General features: G+C 39.1%; 1 protein-coding gene across 6 annotated transcripts in view; it reads right to left on the bottom strand.

The window, feature by feature from the left end:
- Positions 1-4,837: 4,837 nt before the first annotated feature.
- ZBTB44 (zinc finger and BTB domain containing 44) overlaps positions 4,838-27,664 on the bottom strand; it is a 58,037-nt gene continuing 35,210 nt past the window's right edge. Inside the window, exons 3-6 of one of the 6 annotated variants that reach the window (XM_086383115.1) lie at positions 19,369-19,453; positions 15,564-15,727; positions 13,871-14,171; positions 4,838-12,103 (exon numbers count right to left, since the gene is read on the bottom strand). In XM_086383115.1, coding sequence (XP_086239241.1) covers positions 11,824-12,103; positions 13,871-14,171; positions 15,564-15,727; positions 19,369-19,453 — 830 coding nt within the window. In that variant the 3' untranslated portion in view covers positions 4,838-11,823. The remainder of the gene's footprint in view (positions 12,104-13,870; positions 14,172-15,563; positions 15,728-19,368; positions 19,454-27,664) is intronic. The other 5 variants (XM_086383118.1, XM_086383116.1, XM_086383119.1 and 2 more) reach the window with 5 other exon arrangements.

Genomic DNA, 27,664 nt, shown 5'->3' with positions numbered 1-27,664 from the left:
CCTTTATAATCTCCTGGCACAGCCTCTGCTACTCTGGCTTCTTCCCAGAGAGTAGGTGGGGAGGAGCCCGGCCTCCTTCCTGAACAGGCTGGGCAGCACCCTTGACCTTGGTGACCCTCTGTGTGCAGCGCCCTGGCCCTCATGTGCTTGGACCCGGCTTACTGGCCATTTGCTCACCTTGGCCAGCGTACCTAAAGTTGCTCCCCTGCCCACTCCCACACTTCATCTTATTGCTGGACAAACCCCTTCCCCCACCAAGACGATGAGCTCCACGAGGGCAAGGTTTCTGCTGTGCTGTTCTATGCTGTGTTTGCAGTGCCTACAACAGTGCCCTGTGCAGCAGGCTGTTGAAGCAAAGTAGATGGAATGTAAGAAGGAGAGCGAAGGGAAACTTTCAACCCCAGCAACCTGGTCTAGTAGAAGCCAGGCTCGCTAGAAAAGAGTCACCCAGCTACGTAACTTTTCTTGCAGGACTATTCTTAAACCTCTCACTTTCATTCTGAGCTCAGCTCTGGAACCCAGCTTGGAACTCTGCCTGACTCTTACTGTCTAGGATACAAAGTTCCTCCTCAGAAACAAGGGGAATCTGCCTGAGAACCTGACAAGGTCAAGGAAGTAGCACTGTGAGGGCTTGAAATAGAGCATCTTGTCCACTGTCCAGAGGTAACACGTGTCTTCAGATCCCAGGCCCACATCTCATCAAAGCCCTCCCTAGACCCCTGCTCTAGCCCCTCAGGGCACCCTCTGAATGCTTTCCTGAACTACTGACGTACTCTTCTGTGATCTCAGCTCAGCCTGTAAGCCCTCTTACAACTCCACGCTTGTTCATCTTTCCAGGGCCAGCTCTGATTGAGCTCTCTGCCTCAAAATGTGTGATGCTCCTTTTTTTCCTGCCGGATTAGTCCAGGTTCTTAAAAGACCTCCTCTGATCCGACCCCAGTCTGCTTTCCCACACTCAGTCCTTTCAGGGCTGCTGAACCACCGTCACCTGTGGACACTCCACCTTCCATGCTCAGAGTTGTTTCCTGCGCGCCCCACCCCCACCCCCGCGCCCTCCCCATTTCTACTGGCACAAATCCTAGGCCTCTAGACAGGGAGGGCCCTCCCCAACATGTCCTTTCAGAGCCTTCCAAATACGCAGAGCACATGCTCTGGTGGTTCTGAGGGCAGTTATATCTCTATTAGTCTTATTTCTATAATTCTTCAATTCAGAAACCGTTAATTCCTAAGGTCTGAGGCTTCATTCAATCAACCCTGGCCCCGAGGACACCTTAGTACAAGACATGGGTAAGGGCCCTGTCCTAATGGCACTGAATCTAATGGACTGCTTTTGAATCCTCAATTACCATTGTAATAGAAGCACAGGACGCTTTGTGAACCTGACAGGCAAGTCCTAAGCCAGTGCAGCTGTGGACTTGATGGATGAGTAAACCCGATGAGGGGAGAGAAATGGCAGGACCAGTGTTTCAGATAACTTGAAGACATTTTGGTCAGGCTGATGGCAGTTGTTCTGAGGATTATATCTGAAGTTATACTCGTTGCCTGGGAAATCCCACAGACTGAGGAATGTGGTGGGCTACAGTTCATGGGGCTGCAGTCAGACACGACTTGGGGATTAAATTGCGTACAGCCTCACATTTCAGACCTTCATTCACTTAAGGATAAGTAGGCTTCTGATGTATATGGTGAAGTGGAAATGGAGGCAAGCTACCAGGTGACATGATTCTTGGTATTCTGTCCTGAAGTTCCCTGGTGAGGATAAAGTTACCTGTGAGCATTTCCTGGGACATTAAATTATTCATTCGACATTTTTTGAGTTTTACTATGTGCCTGGCACTACAGGGGATATACAAACAGAAGACACAGTCCCTGATGTCAAGAATTAAGTCAGCTGAGGGAGACACACGAGTAATAAACAGGACTTAGTAAGTGGCCACTATATACACACTGTGTGTCCTGGGTGTTCTTTGAAGGACTGATGTTGAAGCTGAAACTCCAATCCTTTGGCCACCTGATGCAAAGAGCTGACTCATTTGAAAAGACCCTGATGCTGGGAAAGATTGAGGGCAGGAGAAGGGGCCGACCGAGGATGAGATGGTTGAATGGCGTCACCGACTCAATGGACATGAGTTTGGGTGAACTCTGGGAGTTCGTGATGGACAGGGAGGCCTGGTGTGCTGCTGTTCATGGGGTCGCAAAGAGTCAGACATGACTGAGCGACTGAACTGACTGATATACACACTAGGCACAATTGTAAACATTTTACATATAATTCATTTTAATTCTCACAACCACCCCATGAAGTAGATTACAAGATGATGTGATTGAGATGTGGCTTGTTGGGAGCTAAACGAAATATGCTAGGGGAATAAAGAGAAGGGACTGCATCCCCAAACTGGAGGAAGATGCGAATGGGGGCTGGCGGGGTGGGTTCTGAGAGGAGGTGAAGCCTGATGTGTGCTGTGAAGTCCAACTACAGCTAGCCAAGTTCAGCAGGCTGGGACATTTCCCAAGAGAAAGGAAGGCAGATTTGAAGTAGGGCAGTGGCCCACTAAAAGATGACTCCAACAGAAATGGGAAGGATGGACCAGAGTGGGCCTGGCAGGAGACAGGGCTGTTTTTGTTGCTAGGCCAGCAATAACAAAGGCTCCAATTAAGTACCAGAAGTAGGGATGGAGAAAATAATAAGATGGTATTACCAGCAGGGGTGGGAAGGATAGTCCAGAGGTGGTATTTAGCTAGGTAAAAACACCCGTATTACAAAAGTTTACACAGGACAAGGTCACGTGCAATTGTTATACATCACAAGAGTAAGTTAACCTGGTTCTCCTTCAGAACTAGGCCCTGGCACGAAAGACAGAACCACCCACTTGCATAACTGAACTCACATTTTCTGCCAGCACTGCCCGAGGGATTCTCCCCAAATACTACTGCCCCAAAGAACTGATGCTGGCACTGGCTGGGTCAAGTTCTTGGCGTCTCTGCCCATCATTGGGCCTGGCAGAGCACAGCGCTCTGTCAGCTCAACACCTCTCAGGCTCCAGCCCTGTGGGTGCCTGGAGGTTTCAGGGTGGACCTTATGCCTTTTCACAGTGGGTAGGAAGGGTGCCAGCTATCTGTGCAGGTCACATGTTTGTTATTATGTCACTGGGTCTTTGAAGACCAAGTCACTCACAATGCTAGCCTTTTACAAACTGTAACACATACTGAAAAGGAATCTTTGATCATCCTGCAGGTAGACTTGTTTGCAATCAAGAATTGTTTCTGGACAAGTTATCAATCATGCACACAGGTCTTGCCATATGCCCAAGTGATGCCTGAACCCCAGACAGCACATGTGCCCCGCGCCCTCGATTAGAGTGGACGAGTGGAGCTCTATTTGGTGTGACCTTTTCTTCTGTTTTAAAGCAGCCTTCCCAAGGATCTCTAGATAGCCAGGCTTACCAGAGGCCGTGGGTATGTGTGGATGCTCAGGTTCTCTGGTCAATGAGACTCACTCATACACTTATTCAGTCATTTAGACTTCAGCCAAAGGCATCCAGAAATGTTAGCTGTGGAAAACAAACACACACATATAGGCAAGAACAGACAGAAGGGTGTAGGGCTGCACAGAAGCCCGACAGGATTCTAAAGACAATTCTGCCCACAGCCTCTGCAATGACTTATCTATAAAATGGGTGAGTATAGAAATTTCAGTATTTTTGGTATAAGAATTTAAGTAAATGAACGAAGAGTTTAATAAAACGGCCTTCTCCTCCTCTCCACGGCTGTTTAAACCCTAGTTTTCATCATCTTGCTGATGAGGAAGGTCTTTCGGGATTGATTGTCCCGTCCTAGTTTTCCCATCTGTATAAAAGTTTACTCATGTGGAAAGGGAATTATGTTACACTTTGGGATTTGATGTTTATGGGCAAGTATAGTCCACTGAAACTCGGTATGTCTGCAGATCTCTCAGGGTTAGTACTTAGAACATTCTGTTCAGAAAAGCAGCTATCAATCCCTATGCCATGTGCCAAGGATACACACACCTTCGGTTATCACATTAAGGATCATTCTCTAGAAGCAATCTTTCTGGTCTTTAATAAACTATAGGGCATGATTCTATGGATGCTGCCTTCTGGGTTTGTAGAGATCACCCTTGGCTGGGGCTACTGAGGATCCCAGCAGTTTGCTGACCTTGAGTAGTCTGGTAAACTGTTGTTAAAAATACTCAACACACTCACTGAATGACAGAAAATGCTTCTTAAAAATTTACCCATTTCCTCCCAGAACTGAAGTGATCCTGGTACCTGGGGTCAGTGAACATTTCCCCTGCCTGTTACTCTCACTCTGCAGACCACTCACTGTCAAAATCCATAGCAAGAGGAACCTATAGTTAGGAAGGTCTTCCTTCAGGGCTTGCACAGGCTCCTCACCTATGCGACGAGCAGCTTTCCCCAGGAAGTACTATCTCTACTCCTTGGTTGTAAGATATTATGTAAGTATCACCAACAGGTCTCTAATCAATAACGCACAGGCTCAGAAAAATGCAGCCCAGCACTCAGGAAAGCAGATCCGACAAGATACCTGGCTCAATCGCTCTGGGATCTGATGACTTTCACTATTAGCCTCCTTTATATTCCTTTTGATTTCAGAGATGGTGTTCATGAACTCTTTTCTTAGCTGCCCAGGAAGCTGATGTGTGCTGCCTCACAGAGGACTCTCTGGTCTGTACACACTCAACGGATGCTTACTTAAGAAACACATTACTCTGATGACTTTTCTTATCCACTTGACCTCAATCAGCAGCAGCAGCAATTCTTCCTTCCAGCCAACAGTAAATGACAACAGCAGGAAGTTTTACTCCATAAAGCATTAATAAGATATTTTAATGAAGGGGGGAAGGGAACCAAACAAAACTTAAAAACTTAGTCTTGTTTCTATTCAAAGACACCCAAAACTATCTTTTTCCCTGCCCATCCCTTCTAACTGCAACTTTATTTGTGACCATGTAATAAAGGCCAGTTTAAAGTTTTTGCTTTTTAAAAAGATTAAACCTTTTTAAAAAAGATTAAACAACCAAACTAGCAAAAAGTACTCAATACATACTTTCCTTATATCAAACAAGCTAATATTTCAGTACAATGTAACTATACAGAATATATACAATACACATATATATTCACAAAGCAAACACTATAGGCTCAGAACAGATTTGAAAAAACATGATATTCACATTGATTACAATAACTCTAAAAATGATTGTAACATTGAAACGGCACTTAGTATACAAAAAAGTCACAAAAATATATATATATATATATATATGTAGTCACCAAGAACTATGGTTCCTGTAAAATACTAATAGCCAGATACTAGTATATAAAATGTAAAGTTTCGACATCGTATACATTTTTAGGAAATAAAATCCAAAACCATTTTTGTTACTGTTGAAAGTCAAACATGCCAAATAACTTAGCTATGGCCACTGTCACCAAGTGAAGCCAAATGTGAATGAGATGATGACTGGATACATAGCTGGTGAACTAGAGCCTGGCACAGATATGAAAGCTGTTCTGGTTCTAGGAGAGGACAGAAGCATGAAAACATCCTTCTACAAAATTTAATTCACATTTCTTCTCCAGCATCACCTTCCCTCCCTCAAGGGTTTCACAAAATGCCAGGGCCCCAAAAGAATCATAATGCTATTAACTAGCAAGATAAACGTTTCTCCCACACTTCCTTGATGTTGGGCTACAGGCGCATTTTAAAGCATGCATCAGCTAAACAGGGCCGCCAGTCACCTTTCTGGAAGACTGTGGTACACACCTTCCTCCTCAGTTGGTTGTACTAGAAAGTACTCCAGTTTCTGAATGGAGCCAGATCTATATGTCAGCTCTGTAAAATATTGAGCTACTGTAGCAGTAAATACAAAATTACAGAAAACAAAAACATTTTTATTAAAAATTCGTTTGTTACATCAAAACAACTTTTTCCCCCTTCCCTTCTGTTTCCTATAACCAGACATCAATCTCTTTTATCACTGAATTACATTCTATTATTTCAAATTGACTTTTTCATTATGCTGCTGTGGAAAAAGTTCAAATCCTGGAAAATTTAAATTTACTCTTAAAAATGGGAATACAGGAATTTTAAAGTAAAAAAAAGTCTGTTCTAAAAGTATCTCTCACAAATATATATATATTTAAATATTAAAATAGGCTACCTAGGATTTTTATAAAATGGCTTTTGAGAAGATAGCAGAGGCACAAAACGAAGCCATACGCCATCTTCCAACTGGACATAAGGTGCCACAAGGGTGCCCTACAAAGAGGCAGGCAATCTCTATCTGATGCAACAGGAGGCACCAGCAACAAGAGAAACATCAAACATATTATTGGGACATGAACTGAGATCAAATTGTACTCTAGTAGGGGCTGTGGTCTTTTTAAAAAATATCTTGAAATATAAGCACGAGAAGCCATTACTTTGTATAAGGAAGAAAATGACTAATCTTACTCCTGATTCAGCTGATGGCATTCACTTCAGGTACCTGAACGATGAACAGCAGTGTGACTTTCAATAACTCAATGGGCCACTCTCAGTATGAGACACTTTACATGGCATTTGTCAACCTGAAAATTAAACTGATGGTTGAAATAAGAGAAAGCTCTTACAGAAAATACAAAAAAAACTATTTCTAGGAAAAACAGGTGTTTCTAGGAATGGCACGAAAGGCTGCCCATCTTTAACTGAACACAACCTCCATGAATACAATTAATTTAGGGAAAACTGACCTTTCCTCAGCAGACTATGTACTTTGGTAATCTGAACATTCATTCACAGGACGATTTTTTAACCTGCTTACCTGAATGATGAAATTTGGATTTGGTTAGACTGGTATTTGGAAAAACAAGGACAATTTAATAAAATCTTGACAGGCCCTCACACCATCAAGCAGCAATTTTATCCATAAATCATCACGATTGAGCCTAGGGCTTTAGTTTAATCAGCAAAAAGTCAGTTTAAAAGAGAAAGGCAATAATCAAAGAATCTGATTTTTATAAACCAGGCACTTCAAACTGAAATTTAAAAATTTTAAGTTAAAAAAAAAATTTTTTTTTTAAGTTTTTGTTTTCAACCAATAGTCCAAACCTTTAAATTCTTTGTAAACTATTATGTACATAAAAACCTTGATGTTAGTTGGAACTGGCCTGGACCATATGCAGAGTGAGCTCTGTAGCATGTACATTTTAAGGCAGTCTCATTTTTCAGATACTGTCAATTGAGATGCTACCACCACCATCGCCTGACATCTCTGCAGAGACCATCCGTAAAGATATGGAACTTTTGCTTTTTTATCATAAAAATATAATCACTATGATGTAGTATAAATATCTAAGTGTATTAGTTGAGTATGAAGTTAAAGTACAACTATAATGTCATGAAGAGTCATCCCATAATCTGACATAGGCTTAATTCCCCATTAATAAATCTCAACATGTTTATAATCTAAAAATGAAATAGCCATAGTATGTCCACTCCTTAGTTGAACCTGGATATTAATTCCACTTCATAGTTAATGTGAACCATTATTGCTTTGGCAATTAGACTTGCTGAGGACTTTCCAAATAAAAATACCCTATGTCACCAACATTCTGTCAGGCAAAAATGACACAAAGATAAAAATGGGTATAGACAAAATGAAGAATAACTTAAATTTGGATGATCTGCGCCTAATGCCTGTAGGCGTATGCTTAGCTTTAATATTCCGCATAGACATGGTTACTCTAATTGAGCACCCATCCACCATTCTGTTCTGATTCAGAAAATCAAGTTTGTATATATGCTTCTCTCATTAACTCTCAAAATCTAAATTAAATCATCTTCTGTCAATAACTTACACTGAAAACAGCATTTACTATCTTTCAGCAACTTTGGGTCACTTCCTGATGTGAATTTTTCTCATTTTTTCCCCTCCCAATTAATACTAATAACTAGAAAACTACTCTCCCTCACTAGGATGTATACTCCAAAGCTATGACTTCACATTTTTGCTAGTTCTCTTCATCAATTCCCTAAATCTCAAAGTCCTTTCAGTTATAATTTTAGGATTGTTCATTCATCAAGTAGTAATTCTCTCCACGTGGTTATTCTAGCATACACTGCCATTACATTATAAGGTAATGTATTTCTCAGGGGCTACAAAGCTGAAAGAAAGCAAACCGTGATCTGACAATCTTCAAAATAAAAGCCACTGAAATAGATAAATGTCCTCTATTTAGATTAAGTATGAGAATAAAAATTAGTTAGAGGTAAAATAAAACTGAAAGAGTTAATACGGCTTCCAAAGGCTCCCAGGGAACCACTTATACATCAGGAGAGGCTGGCTCAGTAGTCAGAAGGTAACAGAGTTACCAACAGTAAGTACATTAGATGTGCTGCATAATTCTTTCCACTTGGTAACATATTTTAACAAAACAGAAGGGTTTTTTGTTTGTTTGTTTTTAAAACCTATGGGCATGTGTCATAACAAGGAACCAGAATGTAAAGTTCTGTAAGCCAGAATGTAAGAACAAATGAGGCTATTTAAACATTTCAGTACACTTTATCTCACTGAAATTGAGAACTTTAAAAAACTGGTAATGTAATGAAATAGATAGCTAATTACTTAAGGATTACTTTCAAAATAAGAAACACTCATTTAAATATATTTGTGGGTGATAACCTCCATCTGCATCCCTTTCTTGAAAACTTTAAAAAAAAAAATGAGCACTAAATTTTTGTTTGTGAATTAGTGCAATCACTAACATGCCAAGTGCTTTCACTGTTAGAACACAGCCTTATAAAGTGGAAAGGATGCCTGCAGGTGCTGAAACACCCAGAACCAGAGCACACATCTCTGCTCATCTGTGAAGTATGTATAGCATACCTATTTGGTAGCTTTAAAATGAAAATAAATGTTTTTATTATATAAAATCCTTGGTTTAAAAAGGCAATTTATCTTGCATCCTAAAATTTAAGCCCTTTAAATATCACAAAGTTACCTCATGGGGCCTAATTTAAGCAAGATAGCTACGGTATTCTTTTATTTTTATTATTTTTTTTAAATATAAATTATTTATTTTAATTGGAGGTTAATTACTTTGCTATGCTATGCTATTCTAAACTGGAATTTTTTTAATGTTCAATTATACTGGTAATTTCTGATGATGAGACAATGTAACAGGTTTTCATCTCTTTGTATTTTTTTCTCCGTATATTCTGGTAAAAATTATACATCCAGGCATCCTTCTCTTAGATGAATTTTAAATAAATCTAAGTAACACTATATACAATTATTTTCTTGTAGCTTAGTTTCTTAAAACAGGCCCATAAGCTAAGTAACCTTAAACTATGTATCAAGAAAATGTAGAGCCTCACTGAAATAGAAAAAAAGGCCTTTGTTTATATCACATGTGAAGTATTAGTTACCTGTATTGGTAAGATGTGGGGAACAGACAACCAGCAATAAGCATTTTCACAGTAGGTCCAAATGTCTCATAAAACTTGGAAATCTGTATAATTTGTAATTACCAATGAAAGTCTAAAGTTTCCATTTGGGAAAAAATAGCCAGTGATGGTAATCCTACATTCTGAGAACACAGAACACCTCAGAACAGGCAAAACTGTGCAGGACTCTCAGTACACAATTCTCAGGACAGGGGGTATGCTAAATTACTTTCAATCAACAAATCTCCAAGTTCTGATGTATCTTCTCATCAAGTCTATTTTCTTTCCTTCTTTTCTTCCTTCCTTATTCTAAAAAAAATAACTCTTAGAACTGAGGGCAACAATGACTCCTGGTTGTAATTTCACTTACTCTTGTCTTGTCCATATAAGATTTTAAAATTAACCTTGAGATTTATCTATTGGTAGGCATAACAGTTTCCAAAGAATCTATATAATATTAAAAATAAAAATTCCTGACCTTTCCAGTTGAGACACAGCAGTACCGCTATTAGTATCATATAGTCTTGCCGAAGAAAAGTAATTCAACCTACTGATAAAGATGCATAAATGATGGAGGGCAATCATAATCTGTATGTGTTCATTTTCCTTAAGGTACTATAGCTATTTGGGGAGCAAAAAGGAAACAACAGGTTCTTGAGTGAGAAAAGGAGTTGGAAACAAGTTAAAAACAGCAGAATATGAAAACAAAAAGAACATTAGCCTAAAAAAAACTTCAAGGAGTTCACTTTCCCTTTCTTTACATTTGTAAGAGATAAGTTACAGAATGAGCCAATCAAAAAATGAAACAAATCACTATAACTTAAAAAATTTTTATTGAGGTCTAGCACCCAGACAAAACTGAGATCTTGTGTTCTGAATAAGAAACTGTATTTTCTTTTTCTAATCTAAATCAGGTGTTTTCATAATGATTAAACTCTGGGTATATACATAGAAAAAAAAGTTACTCAAAAGATTGTTCATGGACTCATGAAATTTAGGATCAAGGTAAGCGATGCTTTAACGGCACCAGGTAAAATATATACTCCAGTCTAAAGTATCATATGTATTTCAACTATAAACCAGGAAGTTTCATTTTCTTTTAGCAGCAAGAGGTAATATTCATTACCTTAAGGTTTTTAGTTTTTCTTTAGTCTTAACAATTTTTTCCCCCAAATAGATCTGAGTCACAGATCATCATTTTATAGCCTCTTCTCTTCTACATTATTGCTTACATTCTGTAAAAACTATACTAACTGCTTTCAATATGACATTTGGCAATGTCTAAAAACATTTTGGAATAAGGACAATATATCACTGTCACATGGTATTTTGTAAACAATCTTAGTTGGGTTAAGAACATAGCCTTAACAGAGAATTCTTTATTTTGTCCAAACAGCAAAATGAAAACATCCTCAATAATACACAAACCTATATATAAAATATAGAACATCTCCAGTATATTTCCTTTTTATGGGATCACGCCAAGTATAGGCAAAAGAAAGTACTGTTGACAGGGTAAGAATAAACTGATCTAGGCAATGACCTCATTAGCCAGGCATTAACATTCAAAGACCAGGTAAACAATGATTTTAACCAGAAAAGCAGTATGAGAGTTCCTATGAAGCTGAGATTCACACACTATATTCCCCATTCCTGGTCTCTTCATGCACAGCTTGACTCTTCTCAACCGTGGCTCTCTGCTGTCTTTCATAGAAGAAAGATAATTTGGAGAGTACTATTATAAAGGTACAGGGAATACCTATCCCAATACCAAACTTTCACCATAAAAAATCATAATGACAAAGCTTAAAAAAAAAAAAAAAGAATACGTGGAATTCCAGAAGTACACACCCTAATAATTTTTAAGAAAGCTCACCATAAATATTTCCAGAAACAACAGGCTTTACAGAAGATTGTACAATGTCCTGTGTATAGGAGTAACATCTATTCAGGCCATTTGCCAAATTTGTTTAGTAGTATGTTTCTGGTGTACCCTTTCATTTCAGGAAGGTCAGTAATCATCTGATTTCTTCTCAACCTAATGGTATGTTGTTAGCCTACTCCTGATGACGGAAGAGGAAACTGATATAAGTGTGACGTCAACTGCTTCCTCTCCTTAACTGCTTCCTCTCCTTAAGTTTCAGGGTTTCTACTGTATTTCAACACCATGTTACTGTGCACTTACAGAAGCAATCTCTCAGTCACGAAAAGTAAAACATCAGTTGCAGGACTTACAAAGTAAAAAGGGAGATTTTTCCAAACCCTTTTTTTTTGCTTAAAAAATTAAATTCAAATGTACAAGACCAAGCACAGGCACTTTCCAAAAATTAAAAATGAAGCCAAACTATGAAATTACTCAATAGTTATAGAAGACAGCTCTGATTTTGGGGGGTCATCTCTGGTTGCCTCGGCACAAGCACTGGTCTTTGGCTGCTCTGGCATTTCTTCCTCCTTTTCTGTCAGCCCAAGAGACCCCAAGGGAAAAGTGCTTTCACAATTCTGGGTCGAGGAGACCTGTGAAATTACAGGCATTTGAACAGAAGAGTTGCTTTCAAAACTGTGTTCTCCAAGATCATATTGAACAAGGGTCTCTTCTTGCTCCTGGTTTAAGTAGTCCGGTACTAGGAAATCACTAGGTAAGAGGCAAAGGATGAAACAGGGAGTTAATTTTCAAGCCAAGAATAAATAAGACATAATAAAAAGACCTGATTTGTAAAACAAGATTGGGAATTTTCATTCTCTAATTCTTGAATGAAGATTATAACTCAGGAATTTTCAGCTTCTAAATTTTCCTAAATATGAGCCCAAACCATCCATTAGAACCCAAGTATATCAACTCTCCCTACCATCACGAGAGATGGTAGGTGTTTAGGTGTTTAGGTGTCACTGTGGACACCTAAACAGCCTTTCTCCTCCTATGGAGAAGAGTTTCTGTGCACAAAGCAAACGCAAATAGCATGTTCATTTAAACAAAGAGCATTTGAATAACTTATGTGTAACCTTTCTTGGATTATACACTAATTATAAGGTATATAAACATAGCTTTTTATTACTTCTTGGATATAGTTAAACTAATCCTCATGCATAAATGACCTTATATACAATCTACTATATAGAAAAATGTAAAAAACTACTTAGATGCTTTATTTAAATCTTTACTGTTGAACAAAAAAGTTCATTATACTTTATAATTTCAATATCTAATATACTTTAGGTTATTTTATAATTTTTCCACTATTAATAAAAAAATTGAAATCTGCTCATTTGCAAAGCAATTTAAGATGTCCTCGGTTATAAAAGTCTTCATATGTTAAAGAGTGGAGGACAGAGGGCTCAGCACAGGGAAGATACAGAAAACAGCCTGTGCAGTTAACTGGGACACGATTTTAGTCCTGAACAAACTTTGATATGTTGTATATAATATAAGTTTAGTGATATAATAACCAGACACTAAGAGTCAGAAATGATTACATTTGGCAAAATGTCTGGCTTTAAGAGAAAACCAAAATCAATGCAGGAAAAAAATTTATAGAAAAATAAGATTATAAAAATAAAGGTGGTGTAAAATTTGATTTCATTTTATAAGAAACTAAGGATTCCTACAGATGTACAATTCTGATAAAGTATTACAAATAGACAACAGAATTTTATATCTAGAGGAGACCTTAGCAATCATCTTTAAAGCTTACACATTATCCTTCTCTAAGTTCAAGCTTCTTCATCTGTGAAGTGATATGTTCAATCATACCAGCAGGGAGCGGCAGAGCCAGAACTAGAACCCGATCCTCAGCTACCCGATAAATCAGAAAGGTTAACTCTATCATAAATTTTTAATATTCAATGTATGGAGTTCTAAACTGAAAGAAAAAGAGGAAAACTTCATTTGATGTAAACTATCAATTATAGTTGCTGCTGAAGTTCCTCTCATTATTTAGAGAGGGAAAAAAAAGGAGGAGTAGTCAAGAATTTAACCAACATCCAAAGAATGGGAAGTAATCCACTGTCACCAAATATCATCTGACATGGTAAATTTTCCAGTCAGGTCTATTTAAAATCGACTACAGAATTACTTTAACCTTATATTAAAAAAAAAAACCAACAACAAACCCCCCCCCCGGCAACAACCCCCCAAAACACAAAACAAGTGGTCTATCTCTGTAGGAAAAGATTTCTAATGCCAACTATAAAAGTATTTAAAACTGTTTATACTTAGCAGAATTAGCAAAATTTTATCAGGAGAGCAGAGTGTTATTGGATAGTGGGAATTTTTAAGGAATGTGATTGATTAGCTGGCAACCTGATTAAAAAAACAAAACAAAGCACAGCAGGCTGCCCTAACAACAGGAAGAGAGAGTCTAGAAAGCAGTTTCCCTGGTTCGGTTTTCGTTGTGCACCTCACCTGCTCTGGAAGTAGTTTGCTAGCTCTGACGCTTCATGGTTCAGACTCCTCAGGTGCACGATTAAATTTCCAGAGTTGGTGAACATGGCGCCACATGTTTTGCACTCGTAAATCCGAGGCTTGCGGATAATGTGCCGGGAAACCCTCATGTGGTGTTTATATTCCCCGAAGGAAGTGAAAGTGGCACTACATATCTGGCACCGGAAACAGCGTTTACCTTCATGCTTTAGGCGATGCATCTTTAGCGAGTAAGCCCTGGTGAACTTTTTCCCACAGCGGTCACACTGAAATGGTTTAATTCCTATAAAATAAAGCGATACAAAATATTATCTAAAAACAAAATAAATGGAAATGTCATAAACTTCACAAATTTCTGAACTAATTTTGTAGCAACAGATAATCTGAAAAGATAAAAACCATCAGCAGAAACGAGTCCCAAATTCAGTATCTTAGAAAAAGTACAAAACACCTGAGAAGTCACTAGTGTTTGAAAAAGCAAGCAGGCAAGAAAGGCACCATGGGGTGGCGGTGGGGTAATCAAATTGATATATACTCCATTTGATTTTTGAATTCTTCCAAATCTTCTCAGACTTCAAAATACAATTTAACAAGAGTATTTATTTAAGCAGACCCCAATTCTTCACCTGTTATTATTTCATTTCATTAAAGTAGTAAGGTTTATATCAAGAAAATGTGTAAACTGATCAGTTATCTAATCTTAATTTCCTATCTCAGAGAAAAATGAGAAGAAAAAAGAAAATTCTAACATCTCTGAACATAATTAGTGATTGTAACAGAACTACCTTTGGTTAAGTTTTGGAGTACTTAATGTAATAGTGACATAAATATGTAGAAATTAATATATGAAATGTAAAGTGCATTTATGGTCTCTTCCAATTCATTATCACAGTTTTAGCAAAAAAATTTCAAAAACCTTCAAAACATAATCTGTTGATTCAACAAAGTCAAAGGGAATTAGTGTTAGCACAGGATTGTTAGACCTATCTGAAGAAGAGGAAAGTGAGACAGTTAAACAGCTGAGAATAGTAGCAAAGATTTCTTCCTTATCAGAGGCCAGTGTTCTACCTATAAGAATTTTATTGCCTTTATGTGAACACTGAACTTAAGTTTCAAGTATGTTCTACACATCATTTATCCAAAATCTTTTTTACGCTAAAATAATACTGCAAGGCTGGCTGAATAGGGCACAGAGAAATTTCTCAGGGCACAGAGAAATTTAGGATTGCACAATTAAAATAAAATTATTGTATTTAATTTTTAAAAACACTTTTTATTTGGAATTACAAACTTAAGAAAAATTAGAATAGCACAGAGAACACCAATATATGCCCTTTTAACCCCATTTGCTTTACCAAATGCACTTGTGCTTTCCTCCCTCACATATACACACACAAGTATCTGATCTCTTTTTCACGTATGTCGTGTGCACATCACACTTGCCCCCAGTTCCAATCAGAAGACTTATTTATGCCTGTGGCCAATGTATTAAGCAAATATCTTTCTCACAATGTCACAAATCAGCAACAGAACTGAATTTATCTGTTCTCACTAGATTTCCCAGAGATATACTTTTTCCTAACTCAAAAGCATCTGTTTACTATTTTTAACTGGAATTCCAAAATAAAATGTTCTAGAGGGTTCATTTATGCCACAAGAGGAACGATGGCATTACCTGAGTGGATCAGCATGTGCTGCTTCAGGTTCTGAATACGGGTGAATCGCACCCCACACGTTGGACACTGAAAAGGTCTATCTGGACCATTGGGACTTGGCCGTTCTGTGCTGCTGGTGGAAGGAGCAATGTAGAGTTGGTAGGGATACTGAACATTTTCCAATCTAAAAAACAGACCAAAGAAGGCAACCAGGCTCTGATTTTTAAGTTCAATAAACAGTTCTGCACAAGTTTAAATGAACAAAAGGAAATAAATTTAAAAGTTAGATTACAAGATTCATTTATAATAGGAAAAAGTGTTACTGTCCAGAATGTCCAACATCCTAAGTTAAGCAAAGACATGTGACCAAGATCATATAAACGATTTTACTTTAGGTATCCTTAATCTAATAATCCTTTTGTTCCTACTACTGCTTCAATTCAGGCTCTGGTCAATATATGGCTATCTCTTTCTATTTTGCCCCACACCCCTTTCACAGTGATCTGATTAAATCAGTCTCTTGATAACAGTCCTGTGATGGCTCACTGCTATCTTTACAATGAAGCCATACAAGACTCCTCATGATCTGGGTCTGTATACTTTTTCAGTCTCATTTCTTGTCATACTCCCCAAACATACCCCTACCAAGCAGTTCCTCCTTAACACTTCTCTCTCAGTGCTATGCTTTCATATATTTAACTTCCTCTACCTGCCTACCCTTTTTGCTTAGATAACACACCAGTCATTTTATGAGATGTAGCCAAGAAGTTAACCTCCTCCTCCTGAAAGCCTTCCTTGATTCATTAGTGATTTAGGTAGGTACTCTCCTATGCAGAGCAATAGACTCCTCTGCAGACCACTCATGATTATCTGCTTACTTGTCTGTTTTTAACCCCTCTCCTGGCCCCAGTGTTGGTGTGACCTCTTTGAGGACAAGGGTAATGTTTCATTTCAATATCCCCACCACTCAGCAGAGTATCTAGTACAGAACAGACAACCCCATTCATGTTTGAAATTAAGGAAGCTAGGCATATTTACATTTGCTTACACCTTCAATAATTTACTCAAAGGACTCTGGTTCACAACCTGCTCTACCAGGTTATCTTCTCAAATACAGTAAATCATGTTTGAATTCTTTGAATCCTTCGAGTTTTCAATAAACACACTTCTTAAAGTCTGTCCTGGACTCTAATGATGAGGAGTTACTGCAGTGAAGTTTTATATTCAGTGGTCAGAGACAGACAATAAGCACACAAAAAAATGATCAGAACAGAGAATTAAAGTTGAGTGACCCAACAATGATTGGTGCTGTTTTACTTTAGACTGGTGGTCAGGAAAAACCTTCAGAACTGACAGTGATCTGAAGAATGAAGAAAGAGGGAGCAAAGTAAAAATTAGGGAAGAAAGCATTTAAGGCAAAAGAAAGGCCTTAAAATGGCAGGCCTGCAAACCAGAACAAACATGGACTACTCCAGGAACTGAAGGTCAGCATGGCCAGAACGTGGTCTGTGAGGAGTGTGGTCTGAAGGGCGTCAGGCTAGAATCACATCGTGTATGGCTTTCAAGGCATGGCGAGGAGTTTCGATTTAAGAATCTACTCATTTCAATCCCAAAGAAAGGCAATGCCAAAGAATGCTCAAACTACTGCACAACTGCACTCATCTCACAAGCTAGTAATGTGTAAAATTTTCCAAGCCAGGCTTCAACAGTTTGTGAACCATGAACTTCCAGATGTTCAAGCTGGATTTAGAAAAGGCAGAGGAACCAGAGATCAAATTGCCAACATTGGCTGGATCATCAAAAAAGCAAGAGAGTTCCAGAAAAACATCTACTTCTGCTTTACTGACTACGCCAAAGCCTTTGACTGTATGGATCACAACAAACTGTGAAAAATTCTTCAAGAGATGGGAATACCAGACCACCTGCCCTGCCTCTTGAGAAATCTGTATGCAGGTCAAGAAGCAACAGTTAGAACCAGACATGGAACAATAGACTGGTTCCAAATCCGGAAGGGGGTATCAAGGCTGTATATTGTCACCCTGCTTATTTAACTTATATGCAGAGTACATCATGAGAAAGGCTGGACTGGTTGAAAGAACAAGCTGGAATCAAGATTTCCAGGAGAAATATCAATAACCTCAGATATGCAGATGACACCACCCTTACGGCAGAAAGCGAAGAAGAACTAAAGAGCCTCTTGATGAAAAGTGAAAGAGAGTGAAAAAGTTGGCTTGAAACTCAACATTCAGAAAACTAAGATCATAGCATCCAGTCCCATCACTTCATGGCAAACAGATGGGGAAACAGTGGGAACAGTGACAGACATATATCCAAAATCACTGCAGATGGTGACTGCAGCCATGAAATTAAAAGATGCTTGCTCCTTGGAAGGGAAGTTATAACCAACCTAGACAGCATATTAAAAAGCACAGACATTACTTTGCCAACAAAGGTCCGTCTAGTCAAGGCTATGGTTTTTCCAGTAGTCATGTATGGATGTGAAAGCTGGACTGTAAAGAAAGCTGAGCGCCGAAGAATTGATGCTTTTGAATTGTGGTGTTGGAGAAGACTCCTGAGAGTCCCTTGGACAGCAAGGAGATCAAACCAGTCCATCCTAAAGGAGATCAATCCTGAATATTCATTGGAAGGACTGATGCTGAATCTGAAACTCCATTACTTTGGCCACCTGATACAAAGAACTGACTCATTTGAAAAGACCCTGATGCTGGGAAAGATTAAAGGCAAGAGGAGAAGGGGATGACAGAGGATGAGATGGTTGGATGGCATCAATGACTCAATGGACATGAGTCTGAGTAAACTCCAGGAGTTGGTGGTGGACAGGAACGCCTGGCATGCTGCAGTCCAAGGGGTCACAGTCAGACACGACTGAGTGACTGGACACTGAACTGACTGGACACTGAACGGAACTACTGGAGAATTTAAAGAGTTTGCTACTTAGAACAGCAACACAATCTGACTTAATGTAAAAAACAAAATTCTGGCTGCTACATGGAGAAGGACTGGAGTAGAGGGGATCATGAAATCAGGGGCCAGTTGAAGGTTACTGCAGTAGTCAAAGCAAAAGGTGGTGGTGACCTGGGCTGGGGTGGTTGCAGCAGAGCTAGAGGAAAAGTGGATTGACAAGGAACATGTTTTGGATGCAGAGCAGAAAGGACTTGTGGATTAAATACAGGGGTGGGTGTGAGGGAAAAATATCAAGTATAATTCACAGAGATGCTGCTGAAGAAATCTGGGCTTGATAATGACACAGTTTACTGAGACAGGAAGACTAGAAGAGCAGGTCTGAGGGAGGAGGCTGGAGCACTGTCTTGGTCTTAAGTCTGAAATGGCCCTGCTACATCTATGTGAGGATATCAGCAGGAAGGGTCAATGTGAAGACAATGACCTGGGAATCACGAGTATAAGGAAAAGGGTTTGGTGAACTGTTTTGGTCGCAGGACAGGTGTAATTATTTTTGGCTTTGCATACTGCATGATCTCTATTTCAACCACTCAATTCTGCCATCCACAGACACAGCATGGTTGTGTCCCAATAAAATTTGATTTACAAATAAAGGTGGTAGGAGAATTGGCCTGTGGGCCACAGGTTTGCCAACACCTGAAACAGATACTATTTAAAGCAATGGAGCTGGGAAGTTTAAGAAATACCTGAAAAACCTTGTCTAATTTATTGGCTACCTCATGATTACAAAATATATAGAAGTCAAGTTTCAGTAAACTTTTATGTAATCCTAGATAAAATGCTTGGATTCAGAATTACATGCGGAACCCTTACAAGAAAACGTCCTACTGTGTTGGTACTAACCGATCATCATCATCTACGTGAGCGCTGGTGCTAGAAGTGCCCTGAAGCGTAGGCAATCCCTCCGTGATGCCTTCATCTACTGAGCCTGTGAACAAGAGGACAGCTGTCAGTACTCTGGTGAAATAAATAAACCAGGATATATAAATTGCAAGCTCTGTCTCTAAAACTTTGAACAAATTATCTACATGTGATTTTAAAAATCATGTGTAAAACAACAGATTCTTATATTACTACTTAAATTCTTTGGATTATTTCTTTGAGTATTTAATTTTAGAAAGGAGCACAGAAATTCAAATATAAATGAAACAAAAATTGACATAAAATTAACTAATGTAACATTTAAGGAATCACTGACAAGTTTTGTTTTTAAAGACATTTTATGGTGACACACAGCTGACTTGTTGTACATACACCTTTTACACAAAATTAAAAAGACAGCTGTAGGGTGAACATGTGTACAATATTCTCACAAACCTTAACACACTACACTGGCAGCATCCTTAAAGTCCCCATTACCCTTCCCTGATCACAAACCCCTCTTTCCAAGAGCAACCATCATCCTGTTTTTCACGGTAATAACTTGTTTCCTTTTCTCCTCACCCTTCTTCATTTTTTTGGCTGTGACATGTGGCTTGCGGAATATTCCCTTACCAGAGATTCAACCAGCACCCCTAACAGTAAAAGTGCTGAGTCCTAACCACTGGACCACCACGGAATTCCCTGTTGTGAGTATTCTTGTACAACAGTGCATGTACGCATGGTTTTTATTCCTATGGTATCTAAATCAGGAATGGATTTGCTTGGTCATAGGATATATATTTTTTAAACTTCATGTATTTGTTGAACCCTTCCCTGGTGGCTCAGTTGGTAAAGAGTTTGCCTGCAATCCGGAGACCGGGGTTCAATCCCTGGGTCAGGAAGATACCCTGGAGAAGGAAATGACAACCCACTCCAGTATTCTTGCCTGGAGAATTCCTTGGACAGAGGAGCCTGGTGAGCTAGTCCATGGGGTCACAAAGAGTCAGACACGAATTGAGTGACTAACATTTTAACTTTCTATGAAATGCTTCAAGTCTTGCTACTGAGTTGCCCTCTTCATTATAAAAGTTCTTTTCATGTTTTGGATACAAAGTCTCTATCAGTGAAAGATGTTACAAATATTTCCCCCTCTTCCATGACTTGTCTTTTCATGGTTTCTTTTGATGATGCAAAGATTTATACCTTAACTGATCAGTCTTTTCCTTTATGGTTATGGCTTTGGGGGCTTGTTTTTAAAAATCCTTTCCTATCTCAAATTACTTTTATGAAAGATTTAGATTTTGCCCTTGACACGCATATCTTTCTTGAACACACCTGGAGTTGATATTGTGAAGGGAACACACTTACTGAAAAGTCTGTCTTTTCTTCTCTGCCCTGGAGAGCTCTAAATGCATGGGTTTGTTTCCAGGTTCTCTACTAGTTCCATCTGCTGGTCTATATTTGCATGAATGCCACGCTGTACTTACTGCAGTTTTAGAATAATCTTGATGTCAGGCTGAGTAAATCCTCTTACCTTGTTCATTTGCTTCCTGAATATCTTTGCATTTCTTTATACATTTTAGAATTAACTTACTGAATGTAAGTGATAATTATTTAATTTCTCCCTTTCTATCAGTTTGGAAATTACACAATCTTTTCCGATTGACTTTACTGGTTGCTTTGGAAATTAGACACATATTTACCAAAATTGAGAGAAAACTTTACTTCCGCCTGGACAATAGAAGGATCTTAGAAATTTTAACTTCATTTCCCATATACACCCATTTTGCAATTTACAAATTACTGCCTGACATTTTACTTCTTTTGGATAAAGCCTCTACTTTTTCATATAAGCAATGTTTGTCTACATCTGTTCATGTTTACCTTTGCTCTTCATTCTTTTGTATATTAAACCTTCCATGTTCACTTTACATCTACCTGTAGTCTACCCTTAAATGTTTCTTTAGTGATGATATTCTGAATCATTTTTCTTTGAGAATGCATTTCACCTTCATTCTTCAAAGATACTCTCACTGTGTGCAGACATCTAGATTCACATTAATTTTCCTTAGCACATTAAAAAGATCATTTCATTAGTCTCTAACGTTATTAAGAAGTTAAATATACCTACGTTTGTACCATCCATAAGCCTTACCCTCTTCTACACCTGTGTTCTGATGGTTAATTTATGTGTCAACATACTGGGCTAAGAGGTAACCAGAGAGCAGGTAAAATATCACTTCCAGGTGTATCTGTGAGCATGTTTCCAGAGAGATTAGCATTTTGGTAGACTGAGTAAGGAGAATCATCTTCACCAATGCAGGTGGGTATTATCCAGTCTGGTGATGGGCTGAACAGAACACAAAGGTGAAAGAAGGGCAAACTGCTCTCTGCTTGAGCTGAGACATCCGTGGTCTCCTGCTTTTGAACATCAGTGCTTCTGGTTCTCAGGCCTTTGGTCTTGAACTGGGACTGACACTACCAGGCCTGAAGTTCCCAGGCCTTAGGATTTGCGCTGGAACTACGCTTCCGGCTTTCTTGGCCTCCACCCAGAAGACAGCAGACTCTGGGACTTCGAGTCCTCCAGTGTCATGTGAGCGAATCCCCCGCTGCCGCCTCACCCTGCATATGCCTCTGCCTATCCGTCCTACTGGGTTTGTTTCTCTGGAGAACCCTAACAGTTTGTCTGTGCAGCGCTTGGGTGGTTTCTTCTAATTTATCTTCTGATTCAACAATTCTCTCTTCTGCTCAATTCAACCTGCTGCCAAAATATTTGATTAGCCATAGTTCCTTTGGGCTGGTTGTTTCTGACAGTGGTTATTGCCCTTGAAAACACCCTGGAGAAGACTGACTTGCTGAGGGGAGGATGAATGTGCCCTCTTCCAGAAAAGGTTTGTTTGCCTCTGTGAGGTTCCTGGAAGGTAGGCATTATCTAAACCAATTTACTGTTTTGAGATTCCTTGGCCTCACCTGCAAGGAACAAGCAAGACAGAAATCTGCAAGAGTTCTATCTATCATTCTCAGGGGTGCATTTTTTCCCCTTTTCATCTTTTAGGCAGCCCATTGCCAAGGTAGCGGTCTCCAAAGTTCCCCTGGAGTCTGAAGGAAGGTGAGCAGGTGTAGTCCTTGTGGTATGTGAACTCTGGGGCTCCTACTTCATGCATGCGCCTTCTCTAAGACTTTGCAGCTTCCATATGCTCTGGGTTGACCTCTGTCTCCCTCACCTTTAAGCTGATGAACCAAAGCCCATTGGTGTTTTGTCAAATGTCTAGGGAAAAACAGGTTTTAGTGCTCTGGTGAGTACTTACCTCTCCAGGTCAGACTCTTCCTTAAAATTAACCCTGATCATCTTTTCAAATACCTTAAAAGGTGACTTTAAAAAAAGGTATTTTTGTTTTCAATGGGAGGGTAGATCCAAACAATCTCGCCAGTTCTCATCAGGTGTTGAACTTGGTCGATGTCTCTACCACGTGCAGAAAGCTGTGCTGCCCCAACTGAACCAAGGAGCCTCTGCAGCTGTACACTCTTCTGGTGGCAGTGTTGTAACAAAAGCTAAAATGTACTAACTGTAACAGTTTGTACAACACCACATACACGTGAACATTTAATAAACATCATCTGTTAACAGACACGTAAGATTAAATCTCCTTTCAGTGAAAATTTAGAATCCAGCACCACTTCAGTTTTCCCTCTTGGAACACTTGAACCAGGTGACATCAGGAAATGAATACGCTTTCTACTTAAGTAAAGTAAAGTTCTCCTAAAAAACTAACCTAATCCCTTTTAAGGCATCCAAACTTTATTTAATCATTTGCACTACAAAATTTGTGCCAGAATTGTACTTTGCCTTGACTTCTTAAATACAGAACATTAAATATAACTTTTTCTTGTTTCTTGATGACTCAAGAACACCAACTGTTACACCTTGTTCCAAAACACTGACAGAGGCTTCTGAAAGGAGACAAGACCCTATGTGTTTACATTAATCCCCGACTGCACCTCTATTCCTTCTGCCCCCATGCTCTCTCCCTTACTGGTTTGTGTTTGGCAGATCAGTGCATGCCTTTTCTTTTTCTCTTTCCCTTACTGTCAAGACATTTATGCCTTTTCCCTATGCCTACTTATCCAACTTATTCCTGATCCTTCTCATTGGTTTTTAAACCAGATGTGGGTTGGAAGACCAGATTATGCTGCATTTTGTTTAAGAAAGAGCTCTTGTCAATTTCTTCCCATTGTCACTTTTTCCTTTAAAGAAGAGGGAACTCTAACATTTCAATCTGTCCTAAGATAAAAACTGGAAAAGTCTTGGTATTTGGACCTGGTCACCATGGACACACACACAAATCTACTTTATAGTATTCTGCAGTTGTTCAGAATGCAGGCAACATTAAAGCTTTTAGGTAAAGATTTGCCAAAAAAACCAAAAAGCCTAGTGGTGTGATTTGGGCAGGCCACGAAGACTGACCTAACTGACATATGACCACCAGGCAAGGCAAGCTATAATACTTCAGGAGAGGGTGGGGTCATGGTGAGGTAGAAATAAAACCCACTGTGCTTCGGATTGATTCTGGTATTACCAAGAGTTTGCTTTAAAAGCTGGTCAAAAAGAACTAAAATGGAGAACAAGACATACCTAACAGATGGTCCCTCTTAAAACAAATCTACTTCCACATTCTAAAATATCTAAACCTTGGCCTCTGGATCCCTAACTTGATGGATAGTAAGGATGGAAAGTAAAACAAAGGGCACTCTCTTCTTGTCCGTGACACATTAAATGTGCCAAAAGCTAAAAATAAAAACCATTTCAAGCTAAATTAAGAGTTAAAACAGACTTTTAGAAATCTATCCATACTGTGGGCATTTTAACACATAGTGTTGTATCAGTTACACAACAATACACAAAAATAAATCTTGTAAATTTTTTTTTTCCTGACATGATGGTTTCTGCCCATCAATGCAAGTAATCATATTAACTGGAATGTTACTTGAACCGATTTAATAGTAGGATACACAGCATTTACTTTGTTGAGGTAATACTGATGTTTCTTAAATTATTAAAACAAAGTTTCCTTTCTAAACTATAAGAATTCTGCTCTCAGTGGTATGGGGATTAAGAATTCTGACTTACCAGCTTTATATGTTAAGGCTATCTTATCAAGAGAGAATACTCTCTTCTACCATTAAGGAGTGCTGTTCCATCAAAATGAGTCTTGTTTTTGCTAACCATTGTTTAAGTACTTAAGACGCTTAAAAAACCCTTCTGGTGGTGAGAAATAATCACAGTGGTCATTTACTACTGAGCATTTTCCATATGCCAGCCACTGCTCTACATGTGTTAAACACACCTTATTTCATACTTGTGAAAGAGAAACTGGCTTGACACTGACACGTTTTTCTATTGGACATAAAACAACCTCACAGAACACCAACATCAGACCCTGTCACACTGGTCTCAAACACATAACTTTTTTTAAGCACAGACAAAAACAAGGTTATTGTGCAATCATAAAAACTGAACCTCCCCTTGCAAAAGTAATGGATGTCCCTGCTGCTCTAGGTTCACTTTGGTCTGCATTCCTAGATCTCTGTTAAGATTCTCAGTCAGTCATCTGGGCTTTCTGACACCACCAGTCCCTGAGCAAACCTCACTTCCTTGAATCCTCCTTGCAAATACATAACACAAGCCCAAACCCTCTAGGTCCTTTCTAACACGTTCTTATAAAGAGCCCTGAAGCCCTCCACCGCCTCCCCCCTCCAACCCCCTACAGTATGTGATCTCCCACACTGCAAATGGGCACTGAATTCAACTTGCTGAATTATAGGTGGCTCCTGGTGGTCTCTGGCAACAGGGCACTGGCAGAAATGCAGGGCTCATGGACATCTGGCTGAAGTTCTTACTGCCTTGCATTGGAAACCTCGATAACAAAGTGTGTATCTAAAACTCCTTTTGAGGTGCAACCTGCCCTTTGGCTAGGAGGTAAGTTCATGCTGAATGGAGCTCAAATATTTCACTGAAGCCCTTTAGTATTGGGTTTATTGCGTTTTTCTAGAAAAAGGTGTCTGGAGAATATATGGGTTATCCAATTAGACTTGTCACTGTTCCCTGATGAAACTATTTTCTGACCTTCTAACACCTGCTCCTATAATCTATTGAGGGTTGACTCGCATCTACAAGAGGAATACACTGTAATGAGAGGATAGACACAGATAAGATCAGTCCCTATAAACTGGCCCTGGAGGCTGAGGTCAGAAAGACCACTGACTGGCAAAAACATTTCAAAACTTTATAAGGGATGACATATATGAAAATCTTGAGAATATAATGTAAAATGACTGACGTCAGTCAGAAAAGACTACACACTGCTGCTCTCATTTATAGGAAATACCCACCACAGGCAAATCCATACCGACAGTGTATAAGCAGTTATCTGGGACTAGGGGTGGGTCCTGGAGAGAGGGATTGCAGGGTTTCTTTTGGGGGGATGACTATACAACTCTGTGAACATACTAAAACTCACTATAGTATAAACTTTTAATGGGTGAATTTTATGATATTTAAGTTGTATTTCAATAAAGATGTTTAAAAAAATCTTATAAGGACCTGACTTCAAGTTTGTCTTCGTGTCCCGAGAATTGGTTTGCTTAGTTTCAAATGCCCAGAACCAGATTTTGTCTGATCCCTGGCCTCTGTAACTGGAAATAAAAAATTACACAAGCATTATTCTTGTGGACTGCTACAGTTCTCATGAGGTGTCTCAATCTGAAATTGCATCTCTCTCTGGCCAAACATCTGCTTCCTTCATGCTTTCTCTGTAACTAACACGTTACACTTATCTCTCAGCTGACTCAATTTCACCAAGGACAATTCGGAGTTGGAAGCAGCCATTTGTGGGGAGCTTCAGGCATGAACAAGATCGTTCATTTGTGATACATCAACACTGTACCAACACTGCAGCAGGGACTTCAAGAGGTACCCCCATGGATGCTGCTGGTGTATGGTCCTCCTGGCACTGACACAACCTTGGTTAAGACAGGGACAAGAACAAAGCACTGAGGTACACTTTTAAACACCTTCAAATGAGCTATCAGTTGTTTATTGTTTACTTTTAAGGTAGACTGAGGCCTCCTCATGCTAAAGAGCTACGCTATAATGGCAGAAGAAAAATGAGCAGATTCTGTATTCCTGACTAGGAAATAGCAACTATTTCTCAAGTAATAGGACCACACATTACACTGATGTTGCTTTGAAAAAACCCCATAAGCATGACCTTTTAAAAACACAGACTCTCCAACATCCCCATCATCCACAAACGTTAAGAGAATAAATAGAATTCTAAAACTATATTTATCAAAGCACTTAAAAACCCTCAAACTTCCACAGTCCTAAGTACTGCCAAGAGTCTTGATGGCAATAAGATAAATCATCTCTAAGATCCACAAGGTGACCCCTTATGTGGTAACAGTACATTGCTTTTTCAGGTGGGAATTTTGGTTTAAATCTTAGGTGCTACCTGATTACCAACTAATACAATTAAATACTACAATGATATTCCAGGTTTATTACAAACACAGAAGAGCCTATGAATGATTTAAAGTCTGGAGTTTTGGTCTTCTGGAAAAGATGGCACCAGAGAAAACTTTCCACTGGTTATCTATAGAAAGGAACTGATAGGTTGCTAACCACTGGTTCAGCAGTAACAGTTCGAGGGGACATTCATTGGATTCTTTCAAGTTTCTAACTTGAAAGACATCACATCCTTCTGACTCCTGTACATCCATTCCCTCTAAGGAATTCTCCAGAAGATAATGACCTCAAAAGTGGACAGCTCCTACCCAAGATGGCAAAATCAGATTAATTTTCTGACTCTTTAGTACTCTTCTCTTTACTATTAATCATTCCTATTAAAGCCAATACGATCTTTCATCTTCATCCTATTGTTTCTGACCTCCTAAGATCTTCTTCTGCCACTTAAGAAAAAACCTCTTGTACCCCCACCCCAGACCACAGTCACTAATATGAATTTAACAGATTGTTGGATCTATTATCCTCCATCTGACCCTGCTGACAAAAATTTAATAACTGTTCTTTTAAGCACCACAGAAGGTAGACTCCTTTATAGGCAACATTATATATCATATTCCAGCCTTCAGCCACAGAGAAATGGACCCTGACCTCAAATCAACATGCTTCTGCTGCAATTACAATCCTAAAAGCAAGACCTGTTCAGTCAGAAAGACCAGAATCCTGGGACCATCCCAATTATGATAGCCAGTTGGT

The sequence above is a fragment of the Bos grunniens genome, chromosome 29 (assembly GCF_055505025.1).
Source record: "Bos grunniens cultivar Pamir isolate PY7600 chromosome 29, Bosgru_T2T1.0, whole genome shotgun sequence".
NCBI lineage: Eukaryota > Metazoa > Chordata > Mammalia > Artiodactyla > Bovidae > Bos > Bos grunniens.
The sequence above is the reverse complement of the archived record's forward strand: the minus strand, read 5'-3'. Positions and strand labels throughout refer to the sequence as shown.